The sequence below is a fragment of the Simochromis diagramma genome, unplaced genomic scaffold (genome assembly GCF_900408965.1).
Source record: "Simochromis diagramma unplaced genomic scaffold, fSimDia1.1 OVJJ01000387.1, whole genome shotgun sequence".
NCBI lineage: Eukaryota > Metazoa > Chordata > Actinopteri > Cichliformes > Cichlidae > Simochromis > Simochromis diagramma.
The window spans coordinates 9518059-9531635 of NW_024387152.1; the positions used below are offsets into that span (position 1 = coordinate 9518059).

The window sequence follows — 13577 nt, forward strand, 5'->3', positions numbered from 1 at the left end:
TTTTTTATTTAAACTTTATTTTCCAAGCAAGATATTAAGAATAATATATTTACAGTGACAACTTCACAAGTGCTAGAAGGCACAGAGATCCAGGGTAATACATCAGTCCGCTTGGATTGTTACAAACCAGTAACCCAAAAACAGGACACTGCTGAAAGCTAATTTCAACCTTAATATGAAGCAGAGGTTTGAAGTTAAAAAGTGATATGGTGTAGGAACACTGTAGCGTGAAAGAAACACACAGAAATATCCTGTGTTATCCTCTAAATCTGAGCAATTTCAGACATATTACCGTCTCTCCTCTACCCCAGAGATGTCTTGTCCAGGTAACGTTCAAACCCAGACTGTTGGACCAGGAGATCAAAGAAGAGGCGCTCCGTCGTCTTCATCGAGCCAAGTTGCTCTATGAGAGTGAGCTCGAGGGAAACAGACTCGCTGAACAGGAGGTACAGCTTCACACCCACCTTCCCACTCCAGCCACTGTCCGCTCGTGCCAGGGTTTTTAAATGTGAACACATCTTAAGTGACTAAATGTTTGTTTTTTTTTACTTTCATAATCACACAGAACATTTTTTTTGCAAGATGTAGTCCCTTCAGTCATCTACCTTAGTATGAACCCATCACTCATGTTCATGTGCATTGTAAGGCAAAACTGGAGATCCCACTGGAACCTAGTAAGGGGAAAAAGGCGTCAGTGAATCCAAAAAACAGCAAGGTGTCCAATGAAGCAGAGAAAGGAAAGCAAAGTGAATCACCAGATCCTGGCAACATAGTACCAGGGTAGGTTTCTGCAGATTATTTGCTCAATCTAATCAAACAGATCCAGTTTGCTGGACTGCAAATAAAAAATGTTTCTCTAATTGCACTTCCTTTCAAAAGGCTAAATCTAATTAATACCTTCTGAGATCCAACAACACTAGAATATCAACTACTAACAAAGCTTTTCTTTTTCTTTTTGTTGTTGTTTGTTTTTTCTTCTTATTCCAGTGACTAATTGATTTCAGCAGCATTCCCATTTCTTTTCATTCACGGTGATCACAAAATATATTCATTTACAAAATTCATGAACCACCCATCATTTCCTTACAAGGAGTCAGAATTTCTTGTAATTTTTTAAAGTGGACTTGAGCAGTAGTTCTCCAGGCTTTATGAAGGTCTTTCAAAGGTTGTCTACAGACTTTGATGGTTATTCACTCATTTTCTGTCCAGTCCAAAGGAATGCACTTGTGTTTGTTAAGCCACTTAACACTGACTTATGAATCATTCAAGGATAAAAAAGCCACTGAATCATTGTTGTGTCTACACAAAGGACTAGTTTTAAATTCTATCTTTAGACACTTTGTTACTAGCAGCAAAACACATAATTTTTTCCCGTTTCTGTTGCTGAAGCTGTAAAAAAAAGATGACACAGTTTGACAGACATAAAAGTCTGTTCTTGCACCAACAAGGTCTGAAAAATCTGCATATCTCTACTTCATTTGTGTTGAATATTTTTAAAAATGAGGGAATTGTCTAAACTGTCTAAATCAGACGAAGGAAGCATCTGTAAGTCATGTCCTTAAGAAACAGGGAGAAAAATCCATCAAAGACCTGACACAGGACTTGAGAGATGCATCTGGCCCTTCAGCTGATTCGTCTACTGTTCACCCAAACCTCATCAAAAATGGTCTCAGTGGAAGGTCAGCTGTCAAGATGTCATTCTTAAGGGAGGGAAACAGGGGGAATAGGTTGCACAAGAACTGCACTGAGAATCAGGGGCAACAGATCATATGGAGTGATAAATCCAAATTTTTAATTTTTAGTCCAAATATTCATCAGTATATATGAAGGACAACAGGAGAGCAGTACAACAGTAAGTGTCTACAGCCATCTGTAAAACGTGGTGGAGGCTCCGTCATGGTTTGGGGCTGCATTTTAGTCTGTGATGTTTGAGCTCTTGTCAAAAACACGCTGCCAATGGAGTAAAAGGATACACAGATAGAAAAACACACAATATAACATTATCAGTCATGGATTGGTCTCCCCAGAGCCCAGACCTCAAGCAGTGTGGGAATCATCTTGACAGAGAACAGAACAAAAAGTAGCCAACATCTAAAGAAGAGCTTTGAATAATAATAATAATAATAATAATAATAATAATAATAATAATAATAATAATAATAATAATGCATATTTTTTGAGGGCACCTTTCAGAGGGGTTGAGGAGCTGTGGATAGATGGAAGGTCATGGACGGCAGATGAAAAAACAGCTGGGTTGATATTACTAATTTTCCTAAAAGTGATATTACGAGAGATACAGGTTTTGGAAGCGGTTATGTTTGCATCAAAAGAAATAAACATATGATCAGACTGGGGAAACAATGTGGCTTTACAATGGGTGGGGGTAATGCCAGAACAACAGACCAAATCCAGGATATGACCTTTAGAATGGGTAGGAAATTCTATGTACTGTAGAAGCCCAAAACTTTCCAGGCAGGAGGTAAAATCTCTGAAAAGAGGGATTTTATCATTGTCCACATGAATATTGAAGTCACCAGCAATGATCAGATTTGGAGAAAGTACAGAGAAATGAGTGAGAAGAGCAGAAAATTCATTTTAAAACTCCTTATTTGGCTTAGATGGCTGATAAACAGTACATATGATGGTGGGGGTAGATCCAGGGAGCTGTAGTGCAATGTATTCAAATGAATGGGAGGGAGGGGCAGAGACAGGGAGTAATTCCCAGTGCTTCCGGTGAATTATCGACATCCCCCCCTCCCCGAGATGCGAGGTTGACAGGTGTAAACAAACTCAGACGGAGTGGAGTCATTGAGAGAAACAAAGTCATTGGGCTGTTGCCATGTTTCAGTCAAGCAAAGAAAGTCCAACTTACGATCACAGAGGAGATCATGGACGAGATGTCCCTTACCAGGGAGAGAGCGGATGTTTAATAGACCAAACTTGATGCTGGAGTTACCATGCCTGACAGTAGGCTTAGTTGATCTAGCCAGGTGGGCCAGCACACTGTGATCAACAGCCCGGTCAGTCTTGCAGGGAGGACGACGAGTTTTTGACCAGATGGAAAATATTGAGTTAGTGTCACTGATGTTGAATCTCCTTCAAGCCTGGAGAACTATTCCTGAAGATACTTAAATAAACTACAAGGTTTCCTAAGAGAGTTCAGGCTGTGTTCAAGAATAAACGAGGGCATCACCAACTATTGACTTTAAGGTTTGTTGGAATTGTACAAAAAAAGTGCTAGCAACAAGGAGTCTTTTTATATGTTTAATTGTTACTCTTTTCCTTTTAAGGTCAAGTTGGTACGAGGAGGCCAAGGCCTCTCTACTATACTCCTTCAGGAAACGTTATAGAGAGTACACCATTCCCTGCTTTGTGTCAGATGGAGACCCTCCAGAGGACGACAAACTAGTCCAGCCAGCATGGAGGTCAATAATCAGCTTCCATATACATGTGTACAGCACACTGTAGGCCCCGTCATGTTAGGTTTTTGTCATGTAGAGGTGGGCAGATCCATCCAAATATAGATATCAGATTGATACTAGTGCAATAGGATCGATTCTTTGTTTTTATCCTGTAAGTTCAGTATGTAGCCCACTGAAATGTCTTATGTGTTGTTGTTTTTTTCTAATTAAATGACATACCACCTCTTCAAAAACCTAGTTTCAAAATGCATGAAAATGTTTAAAGTTGTGTTTATTTGTATTAACCATTTATTGTGGAAAGAAAAAATTATTTAGTGGTCATTAAAAAATTTGCAGATTGATGATGATTGGTCTCATACATCATCACACACTGGTCTCCACTATATAATTTGCCTTTATAGGTTAAAAGTATCAGTATCTGTGTTGGTATCAGCAATCCTGACCCCGGTATTTTACTTGGTATTAGATTCATACCTTATTTTGTATTATCAACAAACCTTCTATATACAACTGGCTATTGCATATAAGGAACACTTTTTAAGCTACCCACAATATCAAACGTCAACACCAGCCCTCGTTTCATAGTGTCTCTGATTTAATATTTGTCAAGTTTGTTGTCACTTATTTTTTGTGTTGTGGGGGGTTTGATTCTGCTCCCCCCACCTGACTGCTTAAAATGACAACCATAACAACAGTTAGGCTCCCAGTTTACCTCTGTTTCTTCCTATTTCTGTGACGGTGACATTACCTTGAGATAACTGTGTTTCCATGTGGAGTTTTTGATAAGTTGAATAACCAAAATTATTTGACATCTGACTTCAAGCACAAGACCTGACAAAATGTGGTTGTTGACCTGTGGAGCGTTTACCACTTTTCTTTTTATACAAATAAGTGTGCGTAACTAAATGCCTCTAGAGTTTTAATAGTCTATTAAGGGAGCATGTATGTCCAAGAAATAGAAGATTTCTTTAGCTGGTATAAATCTCAGAAATAGTTCAAAAAAGGTGCATTTCAAAAAAGTTAATACTCCACTAAAAAAAAGTTTGCTAATGGCCCCATCTCAGTTTTCTAGGTTGGTTTTGTGCTAGAATAATTATATTACAAGAAGGTATTCAGCTTCTATGGTGAAGATCATATTACATTTCTACATCTCTTAAGTCATTTAAGCTTCACTTTAATTTAAAAAAACAACAACAACATATATGGATCTGCATTCATCAGATGTCCTTTACCTCCTCAGTCCCTTCAATACGCTCTACTTGAAGCTTCAGTGTCCTGCTGTACAACCCCCTCTAGTGGTAATATACAACAATGGCTGCAATATCATAAACTTCCATCAGGTGACAGTGGGTGAGTCGTTTATAAAAAATGTATAGTTACATTAAAAACGCTTAAATAATGCTGGATTTTTATTCTTATCTACCTTGTTGTATTTGTGTCTTCCATTTGTAGGAGAAAGAGTGATTAAAAGGTTTACAGTTCAGAACATTTCACAGGAATCTTTGGATGTATCCTTTGTTTTTGTTTTTGTTTTTTACAAAACTATTGATTACCTTGCTGACAGCTTTAAACATTTGTGATACTCATGATATTCATAATACATATGTCATATGTATGTGGGTTTTTTTTATCCTTTTCTGGATTTATCTGTGTGAAGGATTTTTCAGTAATGTGTATTATGTGCACACTGTGTTGCTTTATACACAGCAGAATTCAGATATTTGGTGTTAAAGTTCCATTTTGACTTTCAGAACTAAATAATTGTGCATGAAAGAGTCAGGTCACCCAAGTTAGACAAATAAAGCACATTTTCTTTGTTATCTCCAGAAGAATTTATCATCACAGACAGGTGGTGATTTGAGGATATCAAAATCTGGAGAAAGGTGCATTTCATGGCCCATCTCTCAAACTCTCAGACACCATGGTATCGCACTGATTACAAGGTTTATAGACTGTGGTTTGGAGAAAACTATTTATAGTGCGCACTGTGACATTTGCCAGCAGCATCATAAATGAAATTCTGTTCACCATCATTGCATTAGGATGGAAGCAGGCTGTTGGTGTGTCTCTGGGGTTGAAGATGCTAACTATTAATCTCAACATCCACATTTCTAGTCTGGCTTTGGGGCTTTTGTTTCACTTCATTTCCTGTCTTAGTTTCACCATAATTTCTGTTTGTCTCTACTTTCTGCTAGAGACAAACAGATCTTATTTAGCTCATGCTAAATAAAAAAGAAATTGCAAAAATCTGGAAAAGTCCTATCAGGGATGACATGTGAACAACAACAAGTTGAAGAAAAAGATGTTATGTGTTCAAATGGATCACCACCGATAGCACAGATTATGCAAATACTTCACCACCAACACTCTACAGTGAAACCTGAGATTATTCCATCATTTCAGATGTACCTGGACATTTAATCCACTTCACCTTATGAATGGCATCTCTTTACATGTTTTACTTTCATGTCCACAAATCAAAGATTACAAAAAACAAAATCAATGCACTGCTTCTACTACTATAATATTCACCGTAGCTTTTCTTTAACCCTTTATAAGCTGAGCTCGTCGGTGTTGGACATGTACAGTCCCTTTTCCCTGCTCAATGCTCTTAGATCCATAAGACCTGGAGAAAAACACACTCTGATTCTCGCCTTCAGTCCAACTTTGGAAAAAAAGGTGGGTTAACTATGTAAATATTATAATTTAGCTTTGAGTGACAAGCCAACCATCTGTGTTAATACACTGAGTCTTCTTTGTACCTGTTTATTTAAAATTAATCAAGTATAATGATGAACACACTCATCTGACCTGTACTGTTCCAGTGCTGTGACATGCTGGAGGTGCGGTGCCAGAAAATGACCCTGGAAATGACTCTTCTCGGGGAGGGAATAGTCCCTGCTGTCACCTCCTCCCACAATGGAGATGTTCTTGACTTTGGCTATGTGCTGGAGAAGGAGACTGCCTCACAAGTCGTGAAGGTGTGTGAAAGTTAATACGAACAAAAAAAAAAAAACTGTCGCTAGTTACTTTTGAATACTAATTTCTTAGTGGACTGAAAAAAACTCACTTGGTTAACTTTGATGTAATTTTATTTAAGTACATTAACTTAAACATATTTTATGATTCATGTAAACACTAAGTGAAACGAGTAAAAATGGTAAAAGGGGCGATTTTCATGTGTTAATCATAGTCAGGAGACTCACAGGTTTTATGGTTGTAGTCATGGATGCGTTAGTATAACTCTGAGCCATATGAAAACACTCACAGCTAAAGCTGATGCTAAAAACGTGTTGGGTGTTTTCTATTTCTCTTTCAAATGGGTCGTTCCATATAGATCTATCCTTAACCCTCCTCTACCTCCTTTTTCTCCTGGTCTCCCATCCCTTCTTTGCACTTCATTTCCTCTCAGATTGTTTCCGTATTTGTTGGACTATTTCATTTTCATCATCACGTCACCATTAAGAAAAACAAAGGCAGCACCATGCAAGATATTTTTAGACTACAGAGTAATGAGGGAAAAACAGCCTCGGTCACTGGCATTAAATCTCGTTCTCCCTGCAGTTGCAGAACAGCTCAGCGGTGGCAGTGAGCTTCAGGGTGATGCTCGCTAGTCTCTCTCCCTTCAGACCTCAGGGTGGAGCTGACCGGGTGGCCTTTCTGCTAGAAGAATATGCAAACTCCCATGTCCACCCTGCTGTGGGTAAGATTTGTTTGGAGCTCCAGAAGGGAAAACAGATTGCAGCTTGTATTTTTAACACTTTGTCCGTATTTCACTGCTCACGTAGACGTTTTTGTAGTATTTGACTACACATACTACTAAACTACTAAACTTGACCTGAACTTTAATACAGTATTACCTACTAGAAGTATTGTATAAGAGAGCACAAGTGTGCACCAAATAGCCCAATAGTTTAAATTTCCACAGTTTCATAAATTAAAACTAGCAGTTTTTGCATAATCCCACTGACAGACAAACACATATGAAACTGTAATAATGCTGTAAATGTCAGAATATTTGCTTAAAAAAAACAGGAGGGTAATGTGCTCCAACAGTTCAATTCTTTCATACTGACCTAGCAACGTGTTTTCTGACTTGTGCAGGGACTCAGAACTACAGTGGGTTGAGTGTGTTCAGTGTGGTGCCAGTAGAGGGCAGCATTCCTCCAGGGCAGAGCCAAGAATTCACGGTCACCTTTCAGCCTGACCACCCGTCTGTCAACTACTCTGACAAACTCACCATAGAGCTCATGAATAAGGTCAGAGGGGCGCACACGTGTACAGATTTACACGCGCTTTCAGCTGTGAATGCATGCGTGCTCTCACCCTGTCCTTGTCCTCAATCACTGCTTATAAAAACTGATCGCATGGCCAAGGCTAAAACACTGTTCCTAATGCATTCATGTTATTTAGATGTCCTTACTGCAGCCTGGACGTCCTCTCTGGTCTTGATGATATAACAACCTTAACCCTGTGCCATTTCTGTCTCTCAGAGTAAAGTGTGTGTGATGGAGCTGAAGGGTGCAGCCTCTTCACATAGCATGTATCTGTGTGGCGGAGACCCGCTGACAGCGCCTGTTGAATCCCTGCTCCCTCCAGTCATAACCAGTGAACCTCAGCTCACAGGTGGCATGATTCAATTTCACTGTTTTCTCTCCAATATGCTCTTAAATACTGGGAAAATCTTACACTGACACTGTAAAGATGACTAATATCTTGCATACACTTTTCATGATTTACGCGAGCAAGGCCAGCGTATGTGATGAAGTAATTTATGCTAATCATAGCTTGCTGACAGCCCGTGCGCTTGTCACCAGCAGTCAGATCATATTTTACCACCGAATCCACGTGTGAAATAGTCGCACCTCCTCAGTGAGGTAGTAGTAAACTGTACTGAATCCAAGAGGTGTTGGTGCATTCAAATGCTGCTCCGAACGCCTCTCACTGACACTGAGCAAAAATTGACTTGATGAAATGTGCATATTCTAAATGTCTTGAATAAGGAAGTAGCAATTTGCCATGGTGTAATTTATACAGTTTCATCGTTTCCAGCTGTGTTTTTAAATAATTTTCACACATATGCTATTTGTTTTCTTTCTTTCTTTTCTTCTTTTCAAGTAAGTAAGTAAGTAAGGTTTATTTATTAAGCGCTTTTCGTAGACAGGCAGTCACAAAGTGCTGTACACAAAGGTTAAAATAAAGAAAACATTAAGTAATAAAATAGACAATATAAACAATGCAAATTCAAAACAATTCAAAAGTGTTGATTAACAGAAGGCCTGTTTAAACAAAAAAGTTTTTAACTGCTTTTTAAAGGATTCCACAGAGTCAACGAAACGTAGTTGTGGTGGTAGACTGTTCCACAGCCGTGTTGCCACAGACTGAAAGGCTCTGTCCCCTTTCGTCCTCAGTCCTGTACGGGGAACAACAAACAAACTCTGAGCCTGTGAGCGAAGACAACGAGCAGCTGTGTATTTTATAAGAAGCTTGGATAAATAATCTGGGGCCTGGCCATTTAGTGCTCTATATGTTGAAACAAGAATTTTAAAACGAATTCTAAAATCTACTGGGAGCCAATGTAAAGAATATAAAATGGGAGTAATGTGAGCACGCTCACACAGCATGTTTTTACTTTTTAAAGAGTGCAAGAGGTTTTATATTTTAAATTTTGTCATCTTTCTGTGCAGCAGAAATACAGTATGTGCCAAAAGTGTGTGAACTTGCAGTGTGGTTTCTTAGCTTTTTGCATATTTGTCACACTTAAATGTCACAGATTGATTTCAGCATCAGTCAAAGATAACCTGAGTAAATACAAAATGCAGTTTTTAAACAATGATTTAGGGAAACATTTTATCCAATCATACCTGGCCTTGTGTAAAAAAGAAAAAGTAATTGCCCCCTAAACCTTATAATTGGTTGTGCCACCTTTAGCAGCAAGAACTCCAATCAAGTGTTTGTGACAACTGATAGTGTATCTTATACATCGCTGTGGAGGAACTTTTATTGGAGGGTTTTTCAGCATGAGCGGCTTGTTTAAGTTCATACCAAAGGATCTCAACCTCAACCTGATTTAAGTCCAGATATGCAAAACTTTAATTTTGTTTAGTTTTTTTTAACCACACAGAGGTGATTCAAGACAGAAACGTTTCTGAGTTAATTCTCCCTGATGGTTGTGTGATCATTAAAGAGATGTAAGAAAATCCATGACTTGTAGTTAAAGAACTAAAGCCTCCAAAATGCCTCTCTTTAGCAGAGTCAGAAGTGACGGAGAGCCCCACCATTCCTGTGTTGGTGACCCTGAAGGCCAGGTGTAGCTCGGGTGCCATCACACCTGCAGTCAGGGAGCTGCAAGTGGGCTGTATCCGCTCCACACAAACCAGTAAGAAGGTAACGTGCTGATGTTCAAGCATCCTGAAGCTTTCAGAAACGAAACCGACTGCTGCCACAGGTTTCATTGTTTAACACGGGGATTGAATTTACATTAGCACAGCATTCACTATCATGGTTTAAAGAGACATTTCTCTGTTTTTACCAGGGTGGTGAGTTTTACTGGGATAATGTGGCATCCCTGCAGCAGCAGGGCTTTAATGTGGAGCCGAGCAAAGGCAATGTGGACACAGGCCAGCGACGCGCCATCAGGATCACATGGACACCCCACACTGGATACAAAGTAAGGAAGTGCTGATTTTGGTCTTTGGTTGTCTTTGGTGATCTGTGTTGCTGTTGATCACAAAAAAAAAGTCATAAAAGTTCACTTCCAAGGAACTCAATATGTAGTTGAATAGTACAGCAAAGTTAAAGCATGGTTGTGAAAAATGGGTTCCAAAATGTGGAGGGAATATTGTTGATTTCAGCACGAGAAAAAAGTGTTATTTAAGACTTTCAGCAGAATTAGGTTTAAAATGTCTTCCTGTGTGAAATACGTGTATATACTTGTATGTATATACTGTCTGACAACATGTTTACGCCTGTGTGTTTCAGCCTTATGAGGTGGTGCAGATGTGCGTGCCTCTCACTTTAAAGAGCGACGGGATGAATGTTTACAGAGTCACCCTGATGGCTTTGGTCTCCACGACCGCCGATTGACCTCTAAAGGACTTGGATGATGGCCAGCAGGAATTCTGCTCACACATACTCTGACTAACCACAAATACACATATTCTGTGTGTGTGCAGAGCCAGCATTAACAAATAATGAGATCATTAAAGGTTTTGCTTGAACATTAACTTGAGCGATTTCATTTTGCGTTGAAATGGATGTAGAGGACTGAACCAGTATTGACTAGATTATTGCAATTTCCACTTTCAAATGTTGTCATATTAGAAAATAAAAACACAGTTCTCAGTTTTTTGTTAAGTTTTTGTGTTAAGAATCTCATATAACTTCCAAAAATAGAACGTCTAATAAAATATAGACATAAAAAAGAAAGTACACCGCCCTCTTCCAAGGTTTTACATATTAGAGCATATTAATAATCATCTGTTTCTTAGTAGGTCTTAAAATGGGGTAAATACAAACAGCAGATGACACATTGTACTTCACACATATTCATTATTTATTAGCACAGCTTAGCTTTGCAAAACTACATCTGAACAACCACAAGACTTGTGACCCTTGGCACTTTTCAGTCGTAAACTCCTGTCTATACAGAAAATTACAGAATATCTAATATAATATTTAAGGTTGTATTTTTTACTCACATTTCATGACTAATTCTGACAGACAAGCTAACAATCAAAAAAGGAACAAAACGGAAGAAGTTGTTTTGAAAACTTTAACTGTTTATTCTGATTATACTACATCAATGTAAATATGGACATTCCAGATGTACAGTATATATTTGAGAGAATGATATCTGTATGGGGGAAAGTTTTTTTGTCCACTTGCTTTTGCTTTTTCTGTTATGTGTATATTTTCCTGTGTAGAGTACCACAGCAACAACATTACATGTTACAGCCCCGTGTATCTTTGTCCTGGACAGCTACAACTGAAATTCCCCTTAATATAACATGGAAGCAAACCTATCAAAAACAAAGTGCAATAGAGCATAAAATGTTGCAGAGATATACTGTATCTAAACTATTGCTTTACACCTGAGTGTACACCTGTTTTCACCACTAGGGGGTGTATGTAACACCAAGTAAGCAGCTGTGTTAAAACCAACACGGTAAAGGGTGTGTCAGCAGATGTAAGCCAGCAGATGTTCAGTAACACTGCTGGTATTACACCCATGAAGTGAAAGGAGGCCAAGTTCACACTGAGGTCACACAAGGAGCATATTAGGGAAAGTGGATCTAAATGGGCACACATTAATACATATGAATGATAAAATAGGATGAAAATGATACTAAGAACTGGGCATGTGAACAGTACTTGAAGAGTTAACTGATTAACAGTGGTTGTAAAAATAAAAGTGAATGTAGCATTGCTATTATTTGCCAAGTGTATACAGAGGCATCAATCCAAAAATACACGATATGATGAAAAGTGTTCTCTCAATCATCCAAATCATTGAGTTCAGGTGCTCTATGGTCACAGGTGTATAAAATCAAGCACCCAGGCATGCAGACTGCTTCTACAAACATTGGTGAAAGAATCAGTCACTCTCAGGAGCTCAGTGAACTCCAGCATGATGACATTGATAGGATGCTGCCTGTGCTGCATCTTATCCAGTCATGAAATTTCCTCGATGTTAAATATTCCACAATCAACTTTTAGTGGTATCATAACAACATGGAAGTGATTGAGAACACCATCTCAGCCATGAATTGGTAGTGGGGTCAGTGGATACTGAGGCTCATAGTGTGCAAAGATCGTCAGCTTTCTGCAGTCAGTCAGTACAGACCTCCAAACTTAATGTGGCCTTCAGAGTAGCTCAAAAGCAGTGCACACAGAATGTGATTTCATGACTGATCAGCTCCTGCCTTATATCACCACGCCAAGACATTTGTTGCTACTGTTACCGCACAACTTTGCGGTAACAGTTTGGGGATGGCCCTTCCTGTTCCAACATGGCTGTGCACCAGTGCACAAAAGCAAGGTCCATGAAGACATGGATGAGCGAGTTTGGTGTGGAAGTACTTGACTGGCCTTCACCCAACCCCACAGATCACCTTTAGGATCAATTAAACCTTGTGGAAAGCCTTCCCAAAAAAATTGAAGCTGTAATAGCTGCAAAGGGTGCAGATATTTATATATGCAACAGAATATCAAATATAAATATATTAGATGGTGGGTTTTGTCAATTTTGAGGCACAAAATTAAAACATGTCACGATAAAAAAGAATGTAGACCGAAGAAAACCTGAATCTTTGACCAACTTTAAACTTAATGACAGGCGGTTCTATTTTCTGGAAGAGGAAGAGCAAGTAAACTCATTTTGCATCTCCTTTATCAGGATGGCTGGTCAGTCAAAGACGATCAGATTACAGGTTTGATTTACTGCAGAGCACCAACTCCCACCAGCTCTTCTAATACAATAACATCTTCATGCAATTAAATTGTCAATGTTTAAGTCGGCTCTTTGGCAATGTGTTTAAACATTTATCCACCAACAGTGTATCAAATACTTGTAGCCAAATATTTTAACCGTTCATTCATTATTTTTTGGAAATTGTCCAAGTAATTATCCATCTTAATAGTAATATGTGTCTTTGTGCGGGTGAATGCCGTGCCTGAGCACACAAGTAATAATATCAGTGTTGATATTAGTGCACTAGCTGTGATTTGCTCACCGATTCTTTAATTATTAAATGCTGTGTATATTTCAGACCTAATCCATAGCAGGTGCCTGGTTTGTCCTGCGGCTAGGCTAGTAGATCGCACAAACCCTGCAAACATTTTCTCCACTTTAGACTTCACAGACTTCATTTGTGAAATATACACGAACACTTACTGTATGCATCCATGGGATTTCAAAATCAGTGCTAGTTGAGACACAGGTAAACGGGCTCAGTGCAGTATGAATAATCAGCACTCACATCGGTCAGTTGCTCTGTTACAGTCAAGTCAAGCTCTCTCTTGATAAACTACACAGGATGTTGTACAGTGTGAAGTGCAGGCCCTTTGTATGTGAACAGCAGATGTCAGTAATGCCTCACAGTGGACCAATAGGATTTGCCCTCTCTGAGAGATACATGCTGTAAGCATTTATCA

At 38.9% G+C, this 13577-nt stretch overlaps 1 protein-coding gene across 6 annotated transcripts in view; it reads left to right on the forward strand.

Annotated features, from left to right (window-relative positions):
• Nucleotides 1–11092, forward strand: part of cfap74 (cilia and flagella associated protein 74) — a 50001-nt gene extending 38909 nt beyond the window's left edge. For 2 of the 6 annotated variants that reach the window (XM_040047734.1, XM_040047736.1), the window contains exons 27-39: nucleotides 312–446; nucleotides 647–780; nucleotides 3291–3425; nucleotides 4663–4772; nucleotides 4875–4930; nucleotides 5982–6101; nucleotides 6248–6403; nucleotides 6987–7125; nucleotides 7527–7681; nucleotides 7916–8048; nucleotides 9673–9809; nucleotides 9958–10092; nucleotides 10404–11084. In XM_040047734.1, coding sequence (XP_039903668.1) covers nucleotides 312–446; nucleotides 647–780; nucleotides 3291–3425; nucleotides 4663–4772; nucleotides 4875–4930; nucleotides 5982–6101; nucleotides 6248–6403; nucleotides 6987–7125; nucleotides 7527–7681; nucleotides 7916–8048; nucleotides 9673–9809; nucleotides 9958–10092; nucleotides 10404–10508 — 1650 coding nt within the window. In that variant the 3' untranslated portion in view covers nucleotides 10509–11084. Of the gene's footprint in view, nucleotides 1–311; nucleotides 447–646; nucleotides 781–3290; nucleotides 3426–4662; nucleotides 4773–4874; nucleotides 4931–5981; nucleotides 6102–6247; nucleotides 6404–6986; nucleotides 7126–7526; nucleotides 7682–7915; nucleotides 8049–9672; nucleotides 9810–9957; nucleotides 10093–10403 lie in introns of all 6 variants that reach the window. The other 4 variants (XM_040047738.1, XM_040047735.1, XM_040047737.1 and 1 more) reach the window with 4 other exon arrangements.
• The last annotated feature ends 2485 nt before the right edge of the window (nucleotides 11093–13577 follow it).